Genomic DNA, 27169 nt, shown 5'->3' on the forward strand with positions numbered 1-27169 from the left:
TATCTGTTTCGTCACTCGAAAAGAGGGCGGTCAATTCACCGCACTTCGGCAAAGTACTGAGGTTTTTTGTCTCTAACAGATTGACGGTTAGTTGCATGTAGATCAGAATAAATACTGTTACATCTACGAAAATTTATTGCAAGAAAGGTAGAAAGATTGGTATTCAGTGCGGAAATAACTGGTTATTTCCAAGGTGGTCTGAATATCGTATGGTGGGCTTGTTCATCTTTCAATGTTCAGATGCCGTCTGCCGCTTCAGTAAGTACCTAAATAACTGTGGATTATTAGCAAGTATCTTATAAATACTTACTTCTTCCCATATTAAGTATACAGTTGGGACCAAAGTGGTATATAATCATCAAAGATAGGCTATCTATGCTTTCCAGCGGTCACGCCGAACACTGTAAGTTCGGCTTATACCACTTATTGTAGAAAATCACGTATTTTTGTCATCGAAATATAATTTCAAAGAATTTGTGTTGATCATAAGGTATGTCCAGTGCATGTTCAGTGTGCAGTTTTATTAATCGTTGTAATTAAATTACCCAAACAAACACTGTTTTTTGCTCAGATTCACAAATTTTATTAATGTTACTGCACAATCTAGGTTTTGGGTTATAAGCCTATTTTCAAGTACATTACTGATTCCCAAGTAATGCAACATCCGGAATATCGTGTTTTAGCTGCGTATCCACTTCTAACATTCCTTGTTCGCAAGTATCGTATGTACCAGATGCTTGCATCGTATTTCCAAGATCTTCACTGTCTTCTGGAACATCAGGCAGACGACGTAATTAGAATACATGTTACCACCGCACTGAATGTTTCTCAGTGTATCGACAATACATTTGCCTGTCCATAGTACAATTAGGTGTTAAACAATAACTAGAGTAGGCTTATGGGCTACGTATGTATTTCAACTCTAATTAAGCTAGTCTTTTTTTCGTTTAGAATTCCTCTGTAAAACACGGACCTGACACAACGACGGGTGGCCACCGCAAAGTGAGAGCAAGTGGCGGCTTACTCTATGTAGTTATACATTCCGTTTTCGTCTTAGGGGTCCTCTTTTCCGATAAAGAAAAATCCTGACGCAGTATATCAGGAAACAAGACAGTGCTATCTCCCGTTAGAACTAGTGAGAACTTCACAGAAAACATCATGACGCTAGAACAAAAAACTATAACCCACATACGTGGAATTCTTCTCAAAAGCGACGATAATTAAGCATTCGAATCAGGTATTAAAATATTTATTTTCGTCTAAGTCGTTTGATTTCCCTATATACTAAATATATCAATATAGCTCCTGGCTATATACGTGAGACAGAAATTGATAGCGTAAAACACGCGAAACGTAATTCAAGTCAGAGGTGTAATAATTGTACATAAAGGTTATAAAGAAATCCTCCAGTACCTAACACGTGTAACTAAACAAATTCGCCTATTTACTGTACAGTGAAGCCACCAGAATAGTGTAGTAGCTCGCACATTGCAAACATTGTGCATGTGATCCCATGGTACACGAAAGCGCTTCATACTAAGAATTATGTCCTGAAGTGCTTCGTACGGGCAATAAATAAAGAAAATTTGGGACTGGAGGCAGCAAATTTAAAAAAAAGTTAAAAAATAGAGCAAACATACGATTCCATCATAAGACACATGAAGACTAGGCCAACGAACGCCAACGAACGACGGAGACTGGATTCGGCAGAAACTTGATTTCCACACCAAACGAAGAGCCTGCGGCCAGAGGATTTGGCCATGTGGAAACGCAGTTGGCTCTGATTTCTTGCCGATGTTGTGCAACCCATGCTACTGTTATAAGGTGAAAGGCGGATACTTTGTCACGGCAATTTTCAGGTGGTTTTGGCCATAAATGTGAATGAAGATGCGAATTTGATAAATGCACTCATCCTCCGTAGTATCAATATAACTCTGTTCTGCCTAAGTCCTTTTCTGAGACCTCAGATCTTGGTCAGAGATGTTAGGTTTACTTTGTCAGAGTAGCAGTAAGTGTATGTTAGACAGTCTGGATATGTGTTTGCTTTGAGAAGAATGGAAGCTGGCCTACCATGTAGTGGAGGTAACGTTATTTGAAAATTATTTTGTATTAATATATTCTGAAGAATAATTTTGTGCAGCTGAGCTGGTATGAACGCAAGAATGTCAGAATGGAAGTTTTCTAAGGTAAATTATATATATATATATATATATATATATATATATATATATATATATACAGGGTGATTCAAAAATGCATGTAAATATTTTAAGGGTGTATTTGTGAGGTAAATATAAGACAAAAATGTTCTATAAATGTTTTTCCATAAACGTTTAATTCCAGAGTTATCGTTAAATACGAAAGTCATGTCCGTATCAAAACGACGGCAGTGCAAGCAGCAGGATGCCATATTCTGGTACGTAATTCACATACGTATCTCCCAACAGTTGATTCGAAACTGCATGAATAGTGTTTGTTTTTGTTTGCACGTGATGTTTACTCCTACTGTACGGAAGATGGCGCTGATGTTGTTGGTAACGGAAAAGTACGTCCTGTCGTTCATTCATCGTCGGAAGGCTAAAGGTTTCGTGCACATGATGTACTCAAACAGTGAGTATGCTGATATGCACCTTGTGTATGGTGCAGCAGATGGAAATGCACTTGCAGCAAGACGAAGGTACAGTGAGCTGTTTCCAGGAAGACGGTTACCAAGTCATCAGACGTTTGTATCTGTGGACAGACGTATGCGGGAGTATGGCATTCGTCCTGGGCCACATTCAGGTCGACCACTTGAGCATGCAGTGAACGTCGAGGAACATGTTTTGGACCTGGTAGACCAAGATCCATCTATCAGTACGAGACAAATTAGTGCAGCTGTACGACTTCCACAATCTACTGTATGGCGGCTGCTTCGGAGACAACAGTTGCATCCATTTCACCTGCAAAAAGTGCACGAATTGACACCTGAAGACTATCCTCGCCGTCAGCAATTCTGCCAGTGGTTACAAGAGCGTCATTTGAATGATCCAATGTTCATTCGGCGGATATTATTCACAGATGAGGCCATGTTTACTCGTGCGGGTGTAATCAATTCGCATAATATGCACCAGTGGGCTGTCGAGAATCCTGGCGCGAGAATTGTGCGTGGATATCAACATCAATTCTCCATAAACATTTGGTGTGGTATTGTGGGGAATTACTTACTCGGACCTCATGTTCTGCCTCCAAGGCTGAATGGGCACGCGTACTGCGAATTTTTGGAGGGAGAATTGCCTGGATTGTTACAGGATGTCCCTCTTGCAACACGAGCCACCATGTGGTTTATGCACGATGGTGCTCCCGCCCATTACAGCCGCAACGTAAGGGCGTACCTCAATTCTGCGTATCCACATCGATGGATAGGTCGCGGAGGACCAATTGCTTGGCCAGCCAGATCACCTGACCTGAACCCTTTAGACTTTTATTTATGGGGCCGACTAAAGACATTGGTGTATTCTTCTGCAGTACCGAACAGAGAAGTGCTACAACAAAGAATTGAAGGTGGTTATGAAATTATTCGTGGAGAGTTGAACGGACTGTGTAATGTGCAGAGATCATTGATGCGACGAGCACGGGTCTGTCTGCAAGTTCAGGGACAGCATTTTGAACATGCATTGCATTAAGATTTGTGCAAATACAGTACAGTACAGTACAGTCTGGAAAATGCTTCAATTTTCCTTAGTTATTGTGCATTGCTGTAGTTCAATCAACAGGACCTAAATTAATACAGTGTTCGCGAGGAATTGTTTCAGTTTGTTACGTCACGTTTATTTATCAGTTTGCGTTGTTAGTCCAAATGCACTGTAATTAAACTGTGAACTCTGGGAATTAAATACCTTACGTTGTATTGAATGTATTATCCTGTTTTGTTCATAACTCTGTAATAAGCCAAGTATGGAAAAAATTGTATAGAACATTTTTGTCTTATATTTACCTCACAAATACACCCTTGAAATATTTACATGCATTTTTGAATCACCCTGTATATATATATATATATATTCGTGACTGTGTAGTTTCTCATTGTTAGAACATTGTGTGTGGCTAAAGTTTACTGCAAGAAGTTTTATAGTGCAGCTCATGGATTTCTCTTACAATTAAAAGAAGTTTCAAGGAAAGTAATTGTACACAGAAAAATTATCAAAAGACTTTTGCTAACTTGTCTAGTCGTAAAAACTTTACGAAAGGGTGTATTGTTGTTAATGAAGCATAGTTATACTTGAAGTTTTTCTTCAGATATATCCGTCGTTAAGTTTAGTTCCTCACTGTTCAGTATTTACTTTTATTTTTGTGGCCGGCCGAAGTAGCCGCGCGGTTCTAGGCGCTTCAGTCTGGAACCGCGCGACCGCTGCGGTCGCAGGTTCGAATCCTGCCTCGGGCATGGATGTGTGTGATGTTCTTAGGTTAGTTAGGTGTAACTAGTTCTAAGTTGTCGGTGACTAATGACCTCAGAAGTTGAGTCCCATCGTGCTCTGAACCATTTTTGTGTTTGTAAATTTGCATTGCACTTCGCCAGTTGTGTGCTGCAGAGGCATTTTATGAAATGCGATAAGATACCGTCCTGCATTGCACACTAGTACGGTAAATGTGATTTGATTTTTGACGGTCTCATCATTCTCTTAATAGTGTCAGGTTGCAGAGCAGACGAGCTTTCCGTGCGCACAGGTAGGCCAAAAAATTTAATTATCAGCAGAATTCATGTCCTCTATAAGGAACAGTGGTTTTCAGAGAGCTATTTGTGAAAATAATGTTGTAGTTCAGTGGATTAATATGAGTAGAAGATCTCAGTAAAGTGCTATCGTGTAACGTGTCTTTCACATACTTTCTTTCAAAAATTGACACAGTCCCGTTGCCCTGCACTGAGATTTACGCATTTCAGTATCAAAATAACTTTTATACATTCATAAGATTCCAAACAGACAATTACAAACACAAGTTTAAGTAGAATTTTGAACATTACACTTTCAAAAGTAGTTTTGTAATTCCAGTTTCACTGGCCAATATTATGAGGGAAGAAGAGGATTTAGTGGTCGTTACATGTGCTGCATTTACTTTACTGTAAGAATGTGAATATCATAAAAAGAAGACGTAACGATGCTGGTGGACAACCGCTCTTTTTTAAAAAGTGGGCAAACAAAATTAATGCCTACTTTAAAGACGAGTTGGAAAATGGGCCACTTCATAATTTTTTTCTCAATGAAAGCTATAGATTTCTAATTCTCATCGAATTGTGTACGGCATAAAATATCCAGAGGGAACACAACTTTTAGGAGAGCTGTACCTGCAGCAGAAAGTTAAATCACTCCCAGATTTGTTTGTTTCTATCTGTCGTTCACGGCGAACAGATATCAATGAAAACTTCTTTTTTCACACCGTGCACATCACTTTTTAGTAGGTGAGTTATTTCTGTCGAAAGATTTAGTCTTTGAAGCCTGTTTTTATAATTGCAGTTGGTAGAGATTCACAAACATTCCCGTTCACGACAAAACTATCAGTTTTAATTCTCTCTTCATATTTCACCCATACTTCAGTATTTTCAAACACAACAAATACACATCCTTAGTGAGAGCAGCATTGCCTACAAGGGAAACAGCGACTGTTAAAATTCAGATCTTCAGAACAGCATCTAGTCGCACTCGGTATGTTTTATTGACTTGCTTTGCTCTTTAACATCCAACTAGCGTACCTTTCACTGTAAATTCGAGGCTTTCTGACGATGCTCTTGTTAAATTATAGAGAGAAACCGGTCAATGAAACATATTAAGTGCCACTTTGGCTGACCTGGATGCCTTATGCGCCCTTTCTGGAGACATAACAAATCTTTACTGAACGGACGAACATTCGATGCGGCTTCCATCCTAGCAGAGGGGTCTCATCGCTAAACAACCGCCAACGCTTTGATGTTACCGCCAGTAGAGCGAACAGCAACCAACACCAACCGCCTCGTTGGTTCCGATTTTTACCCAGTAAGCACATTTTGGCCAACGAAGCGGTTGACTGTCGTTTGTTGGCCTTCGTTGGCCAAATGTGTACGCGCCTTTAGCAGAAGATTAGTGTCAGTTTGAAAAGGGTAAGTTATTTTCGTACCACCTCCAAAATTTTTATTCTTCCCTAACTTTCTAAGGTTTTATTCGATATTTCTGTTATGTATATATTTGCCTATCACACCTGCACTCCTGGAGGATGGTTTTCTGTTGGATATTTCATTTTATTTTCCGTTTAGTTATTAAACTCCTCATTTCTTTTCATACACGAAATCCTACTGTTGTCATTTGCATGAGATGAGAAATGGTGAGACGGCTTCAAGTTAGAGACAGCTCCTTTCTTTCTTTCTCTGCAAGTCGCGGTAGAGGTCGTTTGCTTTCTTTATGCCTGGCTGTCGGGTGCATTGCACAACTGCACAAGCGAAACTTCCAGCCGTTTTCTAAATGAAATACTTTGATTGGCCCTGTAGAATTCCGCGCAAAGCTTTCTGGAACTTTCTGGACCTTTGCTCTATTCAGGAAAAACCTGGTGGGGAGGGGGGGGGGGGGGGGGGGAGGGGGTAACAGCCGCCCGCGCTTTCCCTACCCCGCAGGTTGGGGTATCGACCTACACTCTTTATCGGGCGCCGGGACTAATGTCTTGCCGTCCCTCCATAAAGTACTCTGGACATTGCGTCCAGGGGAGGCTCGTGAATTTTCGTTACACACCGTGATCCGAGCAGCCGGTTAGTGCTCACATTTTGATGGAGCGTGAAGTTAAATACTAAGTCGGATCACAACTCGAGTTAAGTCGAATTTAAACCTGTTGTTAACAACGCCATCTGGACTACATAGTGATTCAGGTTACTTGTCACTGCTTTTGCCCATGGTCGCACTACGAGATCGGTGATTAACTGTGCGCTAGTTTCCCCCTTCTTAAAAAGGTGTAAGACAGGGAGGTAGCTTTTCACCCCTGCTATTCAATCTATACGTCGAAGAAGCAATGATGGAAATAAAAGATAGGTTCAAGAGTGGGTTTAAAATACAAGGTTAAATAATGTCAATGTTAAGATTCGCTGATGACATTGCTATCCTCAGGGGAAGTGAAGAAGTATTACAGGACCTTTTGAATGGAATGATATGTCTAATGAGAACGGAATATCGATTGAAAGTAAATCGAAGATAGACAAAAGTAATGAGAAGTAGCACAAATGAGAACAGCGAGAAACTTAACAACAGGTTTGTTGATCACGAAATAGAGGAAGTTGAGGAATTCTGCTATCTAGCAAAGTAACCCATGGCGGACGGAGCAAAAAAAGACATAAAAAGCAGACCAGCAACAGCAAAAAGGACTTTTAGCAAAAAGGGTCTTCTGACTGGATTGGTGTAACTCGCCACAACTTCCTCTCCTGTGCCGACGTCCTCAATTACTTGCTGGACATATTCCAATCTCTGTGTTATCGCCTTCTCTACAAGTTCCGTCTATTACCATGGAGGGTATTCTTTGATGCTATAAACGCGTCCTACCATCCCGTTCCTCCCTGTAGTCAGTGCGTGCCCGTATCTTCCTTTGCTCATAGATTGTGCGGAGATTTCTCATCTTGGCGACCCATTCATTTTCAGCGACCTTCGGTGACACAGATCTCAAACCCTTTGATCCTCTTCTTTTCCTCTTTTTGCTACAGTCCACATTCACTTTCATACTATTGTGTTCTCCAGAAGGAAACTCGCAGGTATTTCTTCCTCAAGGCCTATCTTTCATCCTATCCGTGCTAGTCTGCTTTTTACATCTTGCTTGTTTTGTCCACCAAGCGGATGCTGTAGAAGCAGAGGCTGCCACACTCCCGTTCAAAAAGGGCGCATAAATGGCGAAAATCGAAGGTTAGTAGAGATCCATGCGTCTGTCAAAAGATCTGTGCGCAAAGCAGACACTAACTACCACTGTCACTCCTTAGCAAAACATCTGCCAGAGAACCCGAGAAACTTCTGCTCGTATGTAAAATCGCCAAACGGATCTAAAGCCCTCTTGTTGACCTGTTTGATGTGGCAGTTGAAGGTAGCAAAACGAAAGCAAACGTTTTAAATTTCACGTTCAAGAAGTCTTTCACACAGGAGAATCATACGAACATACCGTCATTTATTTACGATAATGATCGAAGCAGAAGAAATGAATTAAAATTTGTGCTACTGCTGGGACTCGAACCCAGGTATTTTGCTTGGTAGGCAGAAATTCTAACCATTACACCACCTGGCCGTGGCTTAGTCCATTCCTTCTGCTTCGATAATTATCGTAGATAATAAAGAGACTTAAATATCTCAGAGAAACATTTAATTATACTTTCACTTGACCATCGGACAGACTTCCGTATGGACGACAGTAAAAACATACCTGGCGTAGAGAGACAACTGAAAGCTCTGAAATCAAATAAATCACCAGGCCCGGATGGAATCCAATCTACGGCAGTGGCCCCTTACCTAGCTTGCATTTATCGTGAGTCTCTCTCCCAGCACAAATACCCAAGTTAAAAAATTAAAGATCGATACCCCAAAATTCTGTTTGCTGCAGAATCCTTGAACATATTCTCAGTTCGAATACAATAAACTTCCCTGAGACTGAGAAGCTTATGTCCATGAATCAGCATAGTTGTCACATGATATACTGAGAACTATGGACGAAAGTCAACAGCCAGATTCGACATTTCTAGATTTCTGGAAAGCATCTGACCCCCTCCCCATTGCAGACTGTTAACGAAGATACGAGCATATGGAGTAAGTTAACAGATATGTGAGTGGATAGAAGACATCTTAAATAATAGAATCCAGTAGATTGTCCTCGACGGCGGGAGTTCATCAGAGACGAGGGCATCTGCAGTAGCGCCTCAGGGAAGTATGATAGGACCGCTATTCTTTAGCACATATGTAAATGATTTGGTGGACAGGGTGGGTAGCAATCTGTGGTTGTTTGCTGATGACGCTGTGGTATACGATAAGGTGTGGGAGCGGAATGACTATAGGAAGATACAAGTTCATCAGAGACGAGGGCATCTGCAGTAGCGCCTCAGGGAAGTATGATAGGACCGCTATTCTTTAGCACATATGTAAATGATTTGGTGGACAGGGTGGGTAGCAATCTGTGGTTGTTTGCTGATGACGCTGTGGTATACGATAAGGTGTGGGAGCGGAATGACTATAGGAAGATACAAGACGACCTAGATAAAATTTACAGTTGGTGTGATGAATGTCAGTAGCCCTGAATATGGAAAAATGTAAATTAATGCGGATGAGTAGGAGGATCAAACCTGCAATGTTCGGATATGATATTACTAGTGTCCTGCTTGACACAGTCAGTTCGTGTAAATATCTGTGCGTAATGTTGTGAAGAGATATGAGATGCATGCGATAACTGTGGTAGACTAGAGGAATGGTCGATTTCGGTTAATTGGGGGAATTTTAGGAAAGGAGAACGCATGTAGGACGCTGGTGCGACCTATTCTTCAGAACTGCTCAAGTGTTTGGGATCCGTACCACGTGGGATTGAAGGAAGACATCGAACCAATTCATAGGTGGACTGCTAGATTTGCTACCAGTAAGTTCGAACGACACCTAGGTGGTTCGGAAATGATTCGGAAACTCAAATGGGAATCCCTGGAGGGAAGGCGACGCTCTTTTCGAGAAAAACTATTGAGAAAATTTAGAGAACCGGTATTTGAAGCTGACTGACGAACGATTTTACTGCCGCCAACATGCATTTCACGTTAACACCATGAAGATGAAATACGAGAAATTAGGGCTCATACGGAGGCGTACAGAGAGTAGTTTTCCCTCGATCTATTTACGAATGGAACAGTAAGGGAAATGGCAAGTAGTAGTACTAAGTAGTGATTTAAATCTAACCAAACGCAGTTTGTCCGCATCAGTAGCGCAGTGGTGAGCGTGTCTGGCTGCTATGTGGAGGATCCGGGTTCGATTCCCGGTACTGCGCAGACATTTTCTTTGGTGGGGGCACTGTAACGGCGTGTTCTCAGCCTCGTGATGCCAACTGAGGAGCTACTTAAGTGAGAAGCAGCGGCTATAAAGCAAAGAAAATGAACAGCGACTAGGAGAGCGGTATGCTGACATCATGCCCTTCTGTATTTCATCCAGTGATGCCGCTGGCAAAGGATGACGCGGTGGTCGGTCGTTACCGATTGGCCTGTCAAAGCTAGAACGGGGAGCAGGATCTTTGTATTTGCCTTGCAAAAATACTACAATACACCGCTGTGGCCGGCCCAGTGTATTATGAGCCGTGGCGGCTTCCTTCTTTCATTCTCCCGCCGTGCGCACTAGAGTAGCGGCTCCTCGACAAAGAGAGCGCCTTCCAACTAGGGGGCGCAGGCTTGTCCCCGCGAGCTGCCCAGGAGTTGGTCTCAGCGGCAGTGTGGTTTGTGGCATCGAGTGGGACTCGGCTCCATTCGCAGTGAGGCGCTGTGCGGGGTCCGGGTTTGCTCACGTTGGCTGTTAAGGTTTTGTGTGAGGCCTGTTGACACCTTGGTTCTCCGACGTTATTCCCGAGCGTACATTATTGTAGCGATCTTGGCCCTGTGAGCTTCTCCATCTCCAAAATTTATATCATTTTCATGTTTAAGTCATTTTTCTCTCATTTTGGGATTCAATTTGTAGATGGAACGTATTGTGTTTTGGAGAGTCTGATTCATTAGGTGCTGTGGCCTTGGAATGGCATCACTACGCTGATACGTCGCCCTAGTGAGCTTGGAGCTGGTTAAGCACCTTAGACTGGCTGAGTTATGAGAATGCGGTGTTGGTGGTGTCTGGGTTAGTTTCCTGTCCCGTTATGTTCCTCCCAGTGGTGGGCAGGATGAAAGGGCTGCAATGCCTGAGATGTGGTTCTAGTAGGCGTATGCTCAGGAGTAAATCTGACAGGGGAGAAACATTTAAAATTGTATAATATTCCGCGTGTGCAGAACTGTTGACTTTGATGGAAGCGGCGCCTACTAAGGGAACGCTTTCCTGATTGAACACCTGATTATGGCAGGGCCTAGTGATGCCGCAAGCTGGACGCTCCCTTAATTTGTTTCAGTCTTATTGTTGTTGTGACACACAAAAAGGACATAGAAACTGTTGGCCCCATAGTTCCCTTGTGGACCTGCTTCCTGTGTGCATCGGCTACTGACATCATCTTTATGCCTCCTGCATTACCTCACGCCGCTAGTTATTAAGATACGTAACCTTCTTACGGGCTTCTGAAACGATATTTGTAATATTTTTTTTGTGCCCCTTTTTTTTTTTTAAAAAAAAAAGAACAGGAGGCATCATCCTGTCCCGTGTTTTAATTAATGTGAGTTTGAAGAGTTCTGCTCTCTTAGGTTAATGTCTTGCAGGGGCCAAGTTGTTAAATTTCCTTTAATTTTGTCATTTGGTGCTGGCCAGGTTTAAATTTTTGAAGATCTCTGACTGGCAGTTTCTTGATTTGTTAAATTTTTGTTATAGTTTTGTTATTTGCCACTTTCCAAGTTTTTAATTAAATGGGTTTTTAGATATCCAGGCAGCTTGTTAATGGAGATGCATCTATAGTAACTGTGTAGTATAGTTATTACCCATCACGCTCTTGGTTTAGCATTAGTCGGTATCGCGTTTACAGATTTGAATGGTAGAAGGTTCTAGAACGTCAGCTCGTCCTCTTTATCAGAATAATTACGCCACATGTTGGCACTGATAGTTCTTTTTTCCGTTTCCCTAAACGTGTAAAATTAAAAATTAGACTAAATTCTGTTATTTCTTGCTCAAGTTTTATTTAAAGTCCCGGTGGGCTTGTTTCTAAATTGTTAAAGAATTATTTGGATTCACTATACAGGGTGATTCAAAAAGAATACCACAACTCTAAAAATGTGTATTTAATGAAAGAAATATAATATAACCTTCTGTTATACATCATTAAAAAGAGTATTTAAAAAGGTTTTTTTTCATTCAAAAACAAGTTCAGAGATGTTCAATATGGCCCCCTCCAGACACACGAGCAATATCAACCCGATACTACAACTCGTTCCACACTCTCTGTAGCATATCAGGCGTAACAGTTTGGATAGCTGCTGTTATTTCTCGTTTCAAATCATCAATGGTGGCTGGGAGAGGTGGCCGAAACACCATATCCTTAACATACCCCCATAAGAAAAAATCGCAGGGGGGTAAGATCAGGGCTTCTTGGAGGCCAGTGATGAAGTGCTCTGTCACGGGCTGCCTGGTGGCCGATCCATCGCCTCGGGTAGTTGACGTTCAATATGAATTGTTGTGCTTCTTGTTCGAGCTGAGGGAACAACCAATTCTCTAACATCTCCAGATACTGTAGTCCAGTTACAGTAGCACCTTCGAAGAAAAAGGGACCAGAAACTTAATTGGCTGAAATGGCACAGAAAACGTTCACCTTAGGCGAGTCACGTTCATACTGAGTTGTTTCCCGCGGATTCTCAGTGCCCCATATACAGACATTGTGACGGTTGACTTTCCCGTTAGTGTGGAAAGTTGCTTCATCACTAAACACAATCTTTGAAACGAAAGATTCATCTGTTTCCATTTGAGCAAGGATAAAATCACAGAAATCGATTCTTTTAATCTTATCAGCTGCAGACAGTGCTTGAACCAATTTCAGACGATAAGGTGTCATAACTAACCTTTTTCGTAGGACTCTCCGTACAGTTGATTGTGGAATTTGCAGCTCTCTGCTAGCTCTGCGAGTCGGTTTCCCTGGGCTGCGAACAAATGCTTGCTGGATGCGTGCTACATTTTCATCACTCGTTCTCGGCCGTCCAGAACTTTTACCTTTGCACAAACACCCATTCTCTGTAAACTGCTTATACCAACGTTTAATACACCACCTATCAGGAGGTTTAACACCATACTTCGTTCGAAATGCACGCTGAACAACTGTCGTCGATTCACTTCTGCCGTACTCAATAACACAAAAAGCTTTCTGTTGAGCGGTCGCCATCTTAACATCAACTGACGCTGACGCCTAGTCAACAGCGCCTCAAGCGAACAAATGTACAACTAAATGAAACTTTATAGCTCCCTTAATTCGCCAACAGATAGTGCTTAGCTCTGCCTTTTGTCGTTGCAGAGTTTTAAATTCCTAAAGTTGTAGCATTCTTTTTGAATCACCCTGTATTTTAAATTTACTATGCATTGGGTGTACATTGAAAGTTTGTTTAACGTGAAACTGAAAATTTGCATCTTATAATCAGTTTGCGTAATATGAAACTGGAAAACTGCACTTCGTAATCTTTTGTGATAGATGTTGTGCAAGTGGTAAATAATGTGTACTCGAAACGGCCCACCCTTCCAGGTAATTTACTTAGAGCACCAGGACGCCATATGATATTATAATGGAAGATTGAAGGAAGATTAATATTTAAGGAATTGATGACGACAAACTTCAGAATTGGGAAGGATGTGGAAGGAAATCAGCCGTGCTGTTTCAAAGGAACAACACCGGCATTCATGTTAGACTTAGGAATGCTATCCTGGCGATCTTCGCAAAAGCGCTCGGCAACCCTTTTGGCACCCGGCGCATGCGTGCGGCCTACACGGCCCCTGCACGCCTCATCTTCACAAACTCCCCCTGTCGCAGCAACGGACGGACACCAGGCGGCGGTACCAGCGCTAGCAGAGGACGCCGCATCCAAGGGACATATTCACGTCCGCCACACACATAGCCAGAAAATAGTGCCGCGAGGACTCCACCGCCGGCTGCCATAAAGACGGCGCCAGGGATGCGCAAGTCAGTTCTTCCGGCTTCGAGAGCTTCTCCTAGCCTCCGGGCCGGTGCTGAACATCCTATCGACTTAGGACGCTCTCGAAGTCCATCGCAAGGACTGCCGCAGCTATATTCAGCGTTCGTCGTGTTTCCCTTGGTACAATCCGACTGTATCCAGGATAGTCTCTTCTGTCCCTATGCTGATGTTATTCAGGACTGCCTCATCGGACTTCGAATATTTTCATACAAGTGTATTTGTCTACGAAGATCCTAAATGCGTTACTTTGACAGGTTCTGTAATTACCATACCGTCAGGTCTTCATACCTGTGAGTCCCAGTAATTATGATTTTGTTGTTATCGTCGAAGCAGACGTTTCTTTCCGTTTTCAATAATCTTTTGTAATCTTCGTCATCGTGTCGCTGTGAGCGACACATTTAGTAGTACCACTGAAAACATAAATCTGGGTGGTCAGTCGTGGATGTGAATCACAGTCCTCCCGAAACTATCTCTCGATTTAGTTGTGTTGTATTTGATACGCTATGTTGAGTTGGGAGGACTTTAAATAGATAATGGAGAGTTTATGTATGTTTGTCCTGTGGTCCAGATGAGCAGAAAATTGTACATCGGGTTAATGAAAACTGGTGTTGGTCGTATTTTTGCTTCGTGTGCATTTTCAGTTTTAGTTTTGACTAATAACAAATTCAAATGACGTGCTCCATTTATGTTAAACAGATCCACATTAGTAGCGTGATGACGAGAGAATTTGAAGGTTTGTCCTCTAAATCTTACTAAACTATGTGTTTTGCCTTATGACAGGTCTTGTCATGGGAGAAGCCTCGTCAGAGAGGTCCACCGCATGAGCGTTTAGGGAAGTGATTCCAGTGGCGGTTTCCCGTTGCCTTCCACTGATGATGAAATGATAATGAGGACAAAGCAACACCAAGTCCCTGAGCGGATAAAATCTCCGAACCAGCCGGGAATCGAACCCGGGCCCCTTGGCGTGACAGACCGCCGCGCTGACCACTCAAATATCGGTGTGGACCTTTAAATCTACTAGGTAAGTTATTTTAGACGTGTACGATTGCTCTGAAACAGGCCAGGATTCTTCGCGTTATGCTGTGGAGCGGCTTAATTGGTGGCTGAAAGTGCGCAAGGTTACATCACAATGTTTCATACGCTATCAAGTCTTGTACAGCCTGTCTAGGCATCCTCCGGCTGGCAGGAATGTGGACGCAAGAGGCAGCTGCACGATGCTTTATTGCCCTGCGACAGACTTCAAATCTCCCATCCGTGTCTCACGGCAAGTCTTCATGGTGATCTATTCGTGAAGGGAGTCTTTAAGTTTTCTAGGACTCTTGGTGGTATCGTTAACAGGTTTTATCCTGCTTCTTCTTTCCTCTGTGGTTAACAATACAACGATGACATACACTCTCTGCACAAACCTGCCATAATCACTTTCAGTAACGCAGTAACATTTAGAGATGCCCCTTGAGCTGTTTCTTCAACTAACGGCGAGGGAGCTTCAGCGACCTAGTTCGTCACAATGTAAAACTCCCACAACCAAGGCAGCATATCATCACACTCATCGCGCGTCCAGAGCCCAGACAACTTGAAGGAACATAGCGATAGCCGACAAAGTTACATCAACCATCAAAAGACTTATAAATTCCCTGCGTCCAACATATAACGACTGAAGTCCCAGAACCCAGTATGGCAAGATACGAAGAATTATCGCAACTTCAAGAAGAAAATATGGAAGTCTCAAACCGTTAATGATACGAGTATCACAGACCCCGATAATATAATCTAGACGGGTTCACTTTAAAAAGGAAAATCTGGACTAGATTCAAGTAATCAACGATACACTGTGCCATATAAATTCGGTAAATGTACCAACGGAGACTCGCCAGCTTTCTCGCGTGTGAACAGACGATCATGGAACATCTGGTCAAAGAATGCCCTTCCTGGAAAGTTACTTTGATACTATAAGTCCGCACAGACGCGGTAGTATTCCTCAACTAGCTACAAATGCTAGAGATAGCTTAGTGATCGAAGCCCTCAATATTCCACTCGTACTTTTCAACTTCTTTTTAATTTGAAATTAGCTATTGTTCTTGTAAATACGTAAATAAAAATAAAATATGCCTAAAACTACGCCAGCAGGTGGGGAGTCAAATACCGAGGATTGCATCAAGTATGAGACACATTAAAATTCAACAATAAAAAATATTAAGGATAACAATAGTAGCTTCAGCATGGGCTGCACGAGAGTATTACCAGAATGTTGTCCTCTGCTAGTAAAGAAGAGTCTTGTTGTCAGAGAAAACTTGAACTGCCGCTATGATATCCTTGTTTGTGGGCATTTAAGAACAATTATATTTTGCATCGAAGTTATTGCCCTATTGTTGTTAGAGTGTTGATTAAATCTGCCATTTAAATGTTCAAAATGGTTCAAATGGCTCTCAGCACTATGGGACTTAACATCTGAGGTCATCGTCCCCTAGAACTTAGAACTACGTAAACCTAACTAACCTAAGGACATCACACACATCCATGCCCGAGGCAGGATTCGAACCTGCGACCGTAGCGGTCGCGCGGTTCCAGACTGAAGCGCCTAGAACCGCTCGACCACACCGGGCTGCGCCATTTAAATGTGAACTGAGGACTAGTGCGCATTACTAAGTTGCACCTGTGGTCTATACGTAGCGTCTTTGATTAATAATCAAGAACGATCTCATCCCAGGTTCGAATTCTCTCACGGTTTAAATTTTTAATAAAAATCATCAGCAATGGCGGCAAAGACTTCCGGCATAAGAAGTCACGTTCATTCTGGCGACGGCCTCGACATAGAGTGCGGAGGAGCGGACAGAGATTCAGGGCACTGTCTTGTCCTTGGGTTTGGAAACATCCCCTAAAGGCGAAGGAATCAGCAATGATCAACGGAATGAGGATGCAGAAGGCAATTGAAACCAATGCATTAAAGACATACGTGTATCCACAGGGAATGTGGCCTGTAACTGAAAAAGAGTTGTGATGATCTCTTAATTGGCAAAAGATTCCGGATTAGTTCCCCTCTCGGATCTCCAGGATGGGACTGACCATGAGAAAAGATTGAATACTCAAGGAAAGGATAAAGGATACCGTTCTATGAATCGGGTCGTGGAATGTCAGAAGTCTGAACGTGTTAGGAAAACTAGAAAATCTGAAAAGGGAAATGCTAAGTCTCAATATCTATATTGAGTTATGAAGGTAGAGTAGAGAGTGTATAACTGTGAACAGTTCAGTGCTTGGTTGTTCTCATCTGAATCGACAGCAAACCAACATGGACAACAATAATACAAGTATACATGCCGAAGTCGTAAACAGAAGATGAAGACATAGAGAAAGTACATGAGGATGTTGAATGGGTAATACAGTACGTTAAGGGAGATGGAAATCTAATACAGATGGGGGACTGGAATGCGGTTGTAGGGCAATGAGCAGAGGAAAGGGTTACGTAAGAGTATGCATTGTTAAATGAAGAGGAGAGATCGGATAGGTGGAACGAGTAAACTGAAGTGCTCTACGAGGAGGTAGACTTGTCTGGTGACGCGATAGAAGAAGAAACTGGAGTCGACAGAGAAGAGATGGTGGATCAAGTATTAGAATCAGAATTTAAAAAAGGCTCTAGATGACTTAAAATCAAATAAGGCAGATGAAATAGATGACATTCCATCAGAATTTATAAAATGATTTGGCGAAGTAAAGAAAAATCAATTATTCATGTTGGTGTGCAGAATGTATGAGTCTCGCAATACATTATCGGAGTTCTGGAAAAATATCATCCACACAATTCCGAAGACTGCAACGGCTGAAAAGTGCGAGAATTATCGCGCAGTCAGCTCAACACCTCATGAATCCAAATCGTTGACAAGAATAATGTACAGAAGACGGGAAAAGAAAATTAAGAATGTATTAGACCAAGATCAGTTTGGGTTTAGGCAAGATAAAGGCACCAGGGAGGCAGTTTTGACGTTGCAGCTGATAGTGGAAGCAAGACTAAAGAAAAATCAGGACATATTCGTAGTATTTGTCATCCTGTAAGAAGTGTTCGACAATGTGAAACAGTGTGAGATTTTCGAAATTCTGAGGAAAATAGGAATACGTTATCATGGGAGACGGGTAATACACAACATGTACAGGAGCCAAGCGAGTATAATAAGAGCAGGAAGGAAGTGCTCTGATTAAAAATGGTGTAATACAGGGATGTAGTCTTTCGCCCTAATGTTCAATCATCGAAGAAGCAATGATGGAAATAAAGAAAAGGCTCAAGAGTGCAGTTAAAAGTCAAGGGGAAGGATATCAATGATGATGCTTTTCTGATGACATTGCCATCCTTAGCGACAGTTCAGAAGAGTTACAGTATCTGTTGAATGGAATGAACGATTTCATGAGAACAGAGTATGGACTGAGAGTAAATAGAAGAAAGAGGAAGGTAATGAGAAGCAGCAGAAATGAGAAAAACAAGAAACTTGACGCCAGCGTTGATGGACAGGAAGTAGAAGTAGGTAAGGAATTCTGCAACCTATGCTGCAAAATAACCCATGTCGGATGGAGCAAGTAGGACATCAAAAGCAGGCTGGTATTGGCAAAAACAGCATTCCCGGCTAAGAGAAGTCTACTAGGATCAAACATACGTCTTAGTTTGAGCAATAAATTTCTGAGAATATCCGTTTGGAGCGCAGTATTTTATGGCAGTGAAACATGGATTGTGGGAAAACCGGAAAAGAAGAGAATCGAAGCATTTGAGATGTTGTGCTACAGACGAATGTTGAAAATCAGGCGGACTGAGAAGATAAGGAATGGAGAGGTTCTGCACAGTACCGTAGAGGAAAGGAATACACGGAAAATACTGATAAAAAGTGTATCTACTCTTCAGCTAGTTGGCGCATGTCACTAGTTCTCTACGTGGCATACTTACGCCCTGTGAGATCCGATGTCACGTTTTATTTTTAGTGTCATATACATACAAATCTCTCAAGTAACACACTGCGCATTGTTGAATCCAATGTAAAAGTGTGATATTTTAATATGTGTTATGACAAGACTCTAAATTAGAGAGCTACTACTTTTGAATCATGTATTTTAAATGGTGATTAAGAGGACGACTCGCATATGCACTTGACAGAGTCAACGACTCCCGCATTGGATGTAGGTAATGTGATTCTACATTCAGTACTTTCTCAAAACGTTGGTTTTAAAACTGTCGAAACCGTGGTCAAGGCTTATTAAACTTGTATTTTAAATGGCTGCCTGTTACTTCCTGTCTACTGAACCTCTTGCATGCACAGTTCCTGAAGCGCAGCCATGTTCAGAAGCATGCAAGAATGATGTTCCATAGAAGAATGCTGAAGATTATTTGAGTAGATCGCTTAACTGAGGTTTAGAGCCTTTGACTTACCTGAAAGACAAACGTCTCGTCGAAGTATGGGTTGCATGTCTTTTTCTTCTGCTTGGACTGCAGACATCGCCGCTCGTCAGGCAGCAAATGCAGTCTACAAAAAGTAAGACGAGAACGCTGAAAATGTACCAGTTACGACCACTACGAGCTATCTTTTCAAGAGACAGGAAATTTTCTTTTTTTAGGAATACAAGCTGATGAAGTATTGATGAATAATTCTAGAAAAGACTGCAGGCCTTAAAATAATTAGAAAGTGTAATAAGTAAGCATTATCACCTCAAAATTTGGTTACTGAAGCAAATAATATATGGTATATAAATTTAAATTTCGTCGTATTGTTTAAAAATTAGAAGTTGTCTGCTGTTTAGTTAGATAGAACGAGTTATTGAGTTAATTTTGTTGTTCATTAGATACATTGTAAATGACGAACTGAAAATGTAATTTAAATTGTAGTAGTTGTAATATGCAACCAAACGCTTTGTGAATTTGACGATTGTACTTTAAAATAGTTTTATAGCCATTGCAGGCTCATCATCTGGTGAAAGTGTTGGTGCAACACTGTTTTCTGCACCTTGCGCAGATAATTATAATGCCAGCCGAAATTTAAGTGTAAGTTACAGAAATATGTGTGTGTTCGCGACTTACGCGTGTTCAGTGTCGAAGTTGTGAGCGCTCATACGAAAATTAATAGGGAAGAGTAGGGTTAAAATGGCTAAAAGTAACGTAAAATAAGGAGTGAGTCCCATAGAATTTCACTCACGTCCATTCGCACAACTACACACATTCTCCACATTCTCGCATCTCTTAAGATAACGTAAAATTGGTGAAATTCTCTAAAAATTGTAATAAAAACACAAATAATACAAGAGAAAAGCTAAAATAACAACACAAGGAACTGTAATTGGCTGATCATTTACCAAAACAGAGATGATCCAGCCACTCTGATAACACACTAAAAACTTTTCCCGAAAACTTTAGGGAACAACTCGGACATTTCGCGAAACGTTAGAAGTCGTACCACATTCGTTTGATTGTCTGTTGAATTAGAGGGCAAATCTGTGGGGAAATGAGCTGCTGATCTCTGGTCTGAATATAAACACAATCTACTGAAATGTGGCGCACCGTGATCTGCACGTCACAAGCATTAGACGTTGGAGGGTCCTCTCGCCGGAGCAAGAAGCTGCGTCGGTGCAAGCAGGTACACCACGGGAGCGTTATGGACAGACATGGTATTTATGTTTCAGTATTCATACACTGAGGTGATGAAAGCCATGGAACAGTGATATGCACATATGCAGATGGCAATAATATGGCGTACACAAGGTCGGAGCTGCCATTTGAACTCAGGTGATTCATGTGAAAAGGTTTCCGATGTCATTATGGCCGCACGACGAGAATTAACAGACTTTGAACTCGGAATCGTAGTTGGAGCTACATGCATGGGACATTCTATTTCTGAAATCGTTAACGAATTCAATATTCCGAGATCCATAGTGTCAAGAGTGTGCCGAGAATACCAAATTTCAGGCATTATCTCTCGCCACAGGTAACGCAGTTGGAGACGCCCTTCACTTAACGACCGATAACAGCGGGGTTAGCATAGATTTGTCAGTGCTAAGAGACAAGCAACACTGCGCGAAATAACCGCAGAAATCAATGTGGGACGTACGACGAACGTATTCGTTAGTGCAGTGCGACGAAATCTGGCATTAATGGGCTGCGGCAGCAGACGTCTGACGCGAGTACTTTTACTAAAAGCACAACGACTCTCCTGGACTCGTGACCATGTAGATTGGGCCCTAGACGACAGGAAAATCATTAGTCCGAAAATCAGCTGGCAAGAGCTGATGGTACGGTTCGAGTGTGGAGCGGACCCTACGAAACGGTGGACCCAAATTGTCAACAAGGTACTGTGCAAGCTGGTGGTGGCTCTATAGTGGTGTGGGCTGTGTTTATATGGATTAAATTGGGTCCCCTGGTCCATATGCACCGATCATTGGCTGGAAATGTTATGGTCGGCTACTTGGAGATCACTTGTAGCCATCCATGGACTAGATGTACCCGAAGAACGACGGAATTTCTATGGATGGGAATGCGCCGGGTGATCGGACCACAATTGTTCGCGATTGGTTTGAAGAAGATTCTGGAATATTCGAGACGTGAGACATAATCGACAGGGCAGTTTGTGCACAAAATCGTGCACAGGAAACACATCCGCGACTGTTGACGGTTATACACGCAGCATGGCTCAATTATTCTTCAGGGGACTTCCAACGACTTGTAGGTTTCATGCCACGTCGGACTGCTGTACTCCTACTTTCAGTTCATAGTGGTGCCCACGACACGAATTTGTCTGCGTCCAACTGCACGTGGTCCAGAAAATAGTGTTTCTGTGACACCTTCATCTGATGATAAGCCTGGTGTGGCTCAAAAACTGGTTAGTGATAAGCTACATAGTATCAGGTTCCAAAAGAGATTGAGTGCATATTAGACCGACAATAACCACCAATGAAAATGTTACTATAATTTCCTTAAAATATTGCGTATTATGATTTCTCTGTTTCAAGACAGCCTTAAAATTTATGTTACTAGTTAAGGTATACACAATGAAATTAAAACGTGCTACAATCCTCCAGTTTCTATTACGATACCCCTACACCTTCCCTTTCCTCATGGAGTATCTGAAGTATGTAAGGTATTATCTGTTTTTACCCTAATAAACAATTTCCATTTCGCTTGATGACAATAGCCGAGACAGAGCAGCTTCGATTTCTAAAGATCAGATTAACACGTCCTGGAAAACAGTGTTATGACCATATACTCTTCGACAGACGATTTTTACTGCGCAGTGGGCCGGCCGAAGTGGCCGTGCGGTTCTAGGCGCTGCAGTCTGGAACCGCGAGACCGCTACGGTCGCAGGTTCGAATCCTGCCTCGGGCATGGATGTGTGTCACGTCCTTACGTTAGTTACGTTTAACTAGTTCTAAGTTCTAGGGGACTAATGACCTCAGAAGTTGAGTCCCATAGTGCTCAGAGCCATTTTAGTGCGCAGTGGTTGGACAAAAATATGGAAAGACCATGAGAAGCGCATGGTTGAACATAAACGCAGATACCAGCAAAGCCTGCAGGTTGCGCTGTTGCATTTGACCTCAGAACGGCACCTCTATTAGGTCTTCAATAAGTTTCAAATGCCAGTCGCGGTCAGAGCATAGTCCTATGTAGTTGTGAGTGCATTATGGAGGAGCTGAATGAAATGGAAGGCGGGCAAAATATTGGCGCTCATATGGTTGGTGCTTCCGTAACCAAGGGAGCGGAAGGGCTCTTTGTTTCAACAGGCACCTTATGGATGATTTATACCACATAAAGGGAAAACGAAAGAATATCATTTGTTTAGTCACAAGGTGGAGGAAAGTGTATGTTGAGTTATTGTGGGCCGTCCGCCGCGGCCGAGCGGTTCTAGGTGCTTAAGTCCGGAACCACGCGTCTGCTACGGTCACAGGTTCGAATACTGCCTCGGGCATTGATATGAGTGATCTCCCTAGGTTAGTTAGGTTTAAGTAGTTCTAAGTCTAGGGGACTGATGACCTTAGATGTTAAGTCCCATAGTGCTTGGAGCCATTTGAAGTTATCGTGGTGGAAGGTCATTCAAGAGAACTGTAACGAAAAACATGAGGACGACAGCTCCAAAAGTCAATGCAGAACTCAATGTCGTACTCTCGATCTCTGTCAGCACCAAAACAACACGGTGGGAGCTCCAGAACCAGGGAATCGCAGGGCGAACTGGAATTTCCAAAGCCGCTCATCAGTGATATAAATGCCCATAAAAGGGAAACGTGACGCCGAACTCATTAAACGAGGACTCTGGAGCCACTACTGACCATTGAAATTACTACACGACGAAGAAGACGTGCTACAGACGCGAACTTTAACCGACAGGAAGAAGATGATGTGATATGCAAATGATTAGCTTTTCAGAGCATTAACACAAGGTTGGCACCTGTGGCGACACCTACAACGTGCTGACATGAGGAAAGTTTCCAACCAATTTCTCATTCACAAACAGTAGTTGACCGGCGTTGCCTGGTGAAACGTTGACGCCTCGTGAAAGGAGGAGAAATGCGTACCATCACGTTTCCGACTTTGATAAAGGTCGAATTGTAGCCTATCGCGATTGCGGTTTATCATATCGCGACATTGCTGCTCGCGTTGGTCGAGATCCAATTACTCTTACCAGAATATGGAGTTGGTGGGTTCAGGAGGGTAATACGGAACGCCGTGCTGGATCACAACGGCCTCGTATCTCTAGCAGTAGAGATGACAGGCATCTTATCCGCATGTCTGTAACGGATCGTGCAGCCACGTCACGATCACAGAGTCAACAGATGGGGACGTTTGTAAGTCAACAACCATCTGTACGAACAGTTCGACGACGTTTGCAGCAGCATCGACTATCAGCTCGGAGACCATGGCTCAGGTTACCCTTGACGCTGCATCACAGACAGGAACGCCTGCGATGGTGCACTCAACGAGGAACCTGGGTGCACGAATGGCAAAACGTCATTTTTTCGGATGAATCCAGGTTGTTTTTACAGCACCATGATGGTCGCATCCGTGTTTGTCGACATCGCGGTGAACGCACATTGGAAGCGTGTATTCGTCGTCGCCATACTGGCGTATCACCCGGCGTGATGGTATGGGGTGCCATTGGTCACATGTCTCGGTCACCTCTTGTTCGCCTTGACGGCACTTTGAACAGTGGACGTTACATTTGAGATGTGTTACGGCCCGTGGCTCTACCCTTCATTCGATCCCTGAAAAACCCTACATTTCAGCAGGATAGTGCACGACCGAATGTTGCAGGTCGTGTACGGGCCTTTCTGGATACAGAAAATGTTCGACCCCCGCCCTGGCCAGCACATTCTCCAGATCTCTCACCAATTGAAAACGTCTGGTCAATGGTGACCGAGCAACTGGCTCGTCACAATACGCCTACTCGTGATGAACTGTGGTATCGTGTTGAAGCTGTATGGACAGCTGTACCTGTACACGCCATCCAAGCTCAGGTTGACTCGATGCCCAGGCGTTTTTTTTTTGGTCATCAGTCTACTGACTGGTTTGATGCGGCCCGCCACGAATTCCTTTCCTGTACTAACCTCTTCATCTCAGAGTAGCACTTGCAAGCTACGTCCTCAATTATTTGCTTGACGTATTCCAATCTCTGTCTTCCTCTACAGTTGTTGCCTTCTACAGCTCCCTCTAGTACCATGGAAGTCATTCCCTCATGTCATACCAGATGTCCTATCATCCTGTCCCTTCTCCTTATCAGTGTTTTCCACATATTCCTTTCCTCTCCGATTCTGCGTAGAACCTCCTCATTCCTTACCTTATCAGTCCACCTAATTTTCAACATTCGTCTATAGTACCACATCTCAAATGCTTCGATTCTCTTCTGTTCCGGTTTTCCCACAGTCCATGTTTCACTACCATACAATGCTGTACTCCAGACGTACATCCTCAGAAAATTCTTCCTCAAATTAAGGCCGGTATTTGATATTAGTAGACTTCTCTTGGCCAGAAATGCCTTTTTTACCATAGCGAGTCTGCTTTTGATGTCCTCCTTGCTCCGTCCGTCATTGGTTATTTTACTGCCTAGATAGCAGAATTCCTTAACTTCATTGACTTCGTGACCATCAATCCTGATGTTAAGTTTCTCGCTGTTCTCATTTTTACTACTTCTCATTACCTTCGTCTTTCTCCGATTTACTCTCAAGCCATACTCTTCACTCATTAGACTGTTCATTCCGTTCAGCAGATCATTTAATTGTTCTTCACTTTCACTCAGGATACCAATGTCATCAGCGAATCGTATCATTGATATCCATTCACCTTGTATTTTAATTCCACTCCTGAACCTTTCTTTAATTTCCATCATTGCTTCCTCGATGTACAGATTGAAGAGTAGGGGCGAAAGGCTACAGCCTTGTCTTACACCCTTCTTAATACGAGCACTTCGTTCTTGATCGTCCAGTCTTATTATTCCCTCTTGGTTGTTGTACATATTGTATATGACCCGCCTCTCCCTATAGCTTACCCCTACTTTTTTCAGAATCTCGAACAGCTTGCACCATTTTATATTGTAGAAGGCTTTTTCCACGTCGACAAATCCTATGAAAGTGCCTTTATTTTTCTTTAGCCTTGCTTCCATTATTAGCCGTAACGTCAGAATTGCCTCTCTCGTCCCTTTCCTTTTCCTAAAGCCAAACTGATCGTCACCTAGCGCATTCTCAATTTTCTTTTCCATTCTTCTGTATATTATTCTTGTAAGCAGCTTTTTTCAGAATCTCGAACAGCTTGCACCATTTTATATTGTCGACCGCTTTTTCCAGGTCGACAAATCCTATGAAAGTGCCTTGATTTTTCTTTAGCCTTACTTCCATTACTAGCCGTAACGTCAGAATTGCCTCTCTGGTCCTTTTACTTTTCCTAAAGCCAAACTGATGGTCACCTAGCGCATTCTCAATTTTCTTTTCCATTCTTCTGTATATTATTCTTGTAAGCAGCTTCGATGCATGAGCTGTTAAGCAGAATGTGCGATAATTCTCGCACTTGTCAGCTCTTGCCGTCTTCGGAATTGTGTGGATGATGCTTTTCCGAAAGTCAGATGGTATGTCGCCAGACTCATATATTCTACACACCAATGTGAATAGTCGTTTTGTTGCCACTTCCCCCAATGATTTTAGAAATTCTGATGGAATGTTATCTATCCCTTCTGCCTTATTTGACCGTAAGTCCTCCAAAGCTCTTTTAAATTCCGATTCTAATACTGGATCCCCTATCTCTTCTAAATCGACTCCTGTTTCTTCTTCTATCACATCAGACAAATCTTCACCCTCATAGAGGCTTTCAATGTATTCTTTCCACCTATCTGCTCTCTCCTCTGCATTTAACAGTGGAATTCCCGTTGCACTCTTAATGTTACCACCGTAGCTTTTAATGTCACCAAAGGTTGTTTTGACTTTCCTGTATGCTGAGTCTGTCCTTTCGACAATCATATCTTTTTCGATGTCTTCACATTTTTCCTGCAGCCATTTCGTCTTAGCTTCCCTGCACTTCCTATTTATTTCATTCCTCAGCGACTTGTATTTCTGTATTCCTGATTTTCCCGGAACATGTTTGTACTTTCTTCGCAGCTACCTCCTTTGTAGCTATGTTTTCCTTCCAAACTTCTGTGATGGCCCTTTTTAGAGATGTCCATTCCTCTTCAACTGTACTGCCTACTGCGCTATTCCTTATTGCTGTATCTATAGCGTTAGAGAACTTCCGTATCCCACTTCTTTGCGTATTGATTCTTCCTGATTAATGTCTAGAACTTCAGCCTACTCTTCATCACTACTATATTGTGATCTGAGTCTCCTGGGTACGCTTTACAATCCAGTATCTGATTTCGGAATCTCTGTCTGACCATGATGTAATCTAATTGAAATCTTCCCGTATCTCCCGGCCTTTTCCAAGTATACCTCCTCCTCTTGTGATTCTTGAAGAGGGTATTCGCTATTACTGGCTGAAACTTGTTACAGAACTCAATGAGTCTTTCTCCTCTTTCATTCCTTGTCCTAAGCCCATATTCTCCTGTAACCTGTTCTTCTACTCCTTCCCCTACAACTGCATTCCAGTCGCCCATGACTATTAGAGTTTTGTTCCTCTTTACATACTGCATTACCCTTTCAATATCCTCATACACTTTCTGTATCTGTTGATCTTCAGCTTGCGACGTCGGGATGTATACCTGAACTATCGTTGTCGGTGTTGGTCTGCTGTCGATTCTGATTAGAACAACCCGGTCACTGAACTGTTCACAGTAACACAGCCTCTGCCCTACCTTCCTATTCATAACGAATCCTGCACCTGTTATACCATTTTCTGATGCTGTTGATATTACCCGATTCTCATCTGACCAGAAATCCTTGTCTTCCTTCCAC

General features: G+C 42.5%; 1 protein-coding gene across 1 annotated transcript in view; it reads right to left on the reverse strand.

The window, feature by feature from the left end:
* LOC124776082 (synaptotagmin-15-like) overlaps window positions 1-27169 on the reverse strand; it is a 109416-nt gene that overhangs the window by 38740 nt on the left and 43507 nt on the right. The window contains exon 4 of the mRNA XM_047250925.1: window positions 19191-19284. Coding sequence (XP_047106881.1) covers window positions 19191-19284 — 94 coding nt within the window. The remainder of the gene's footprint in view (window positions 1-19190; window positions 19285-27169) is intronic.

This window comes from Schistocerca piceifrons, chromosome 2 (assembly GCF_021461385.2).
Source record: "Schistocerca piceifrons isolate TAMUIC-IGC-003096 chromosome 2, iqSchPice1.1, whole genome shotgun sequence".
NCBI classification, from domain to species: Eukaryota; Metazoa; Arthropoda; class Insecta; order Orthoptera; family Acrididae; genus Schistocerca; species Schistocerca piceifrons.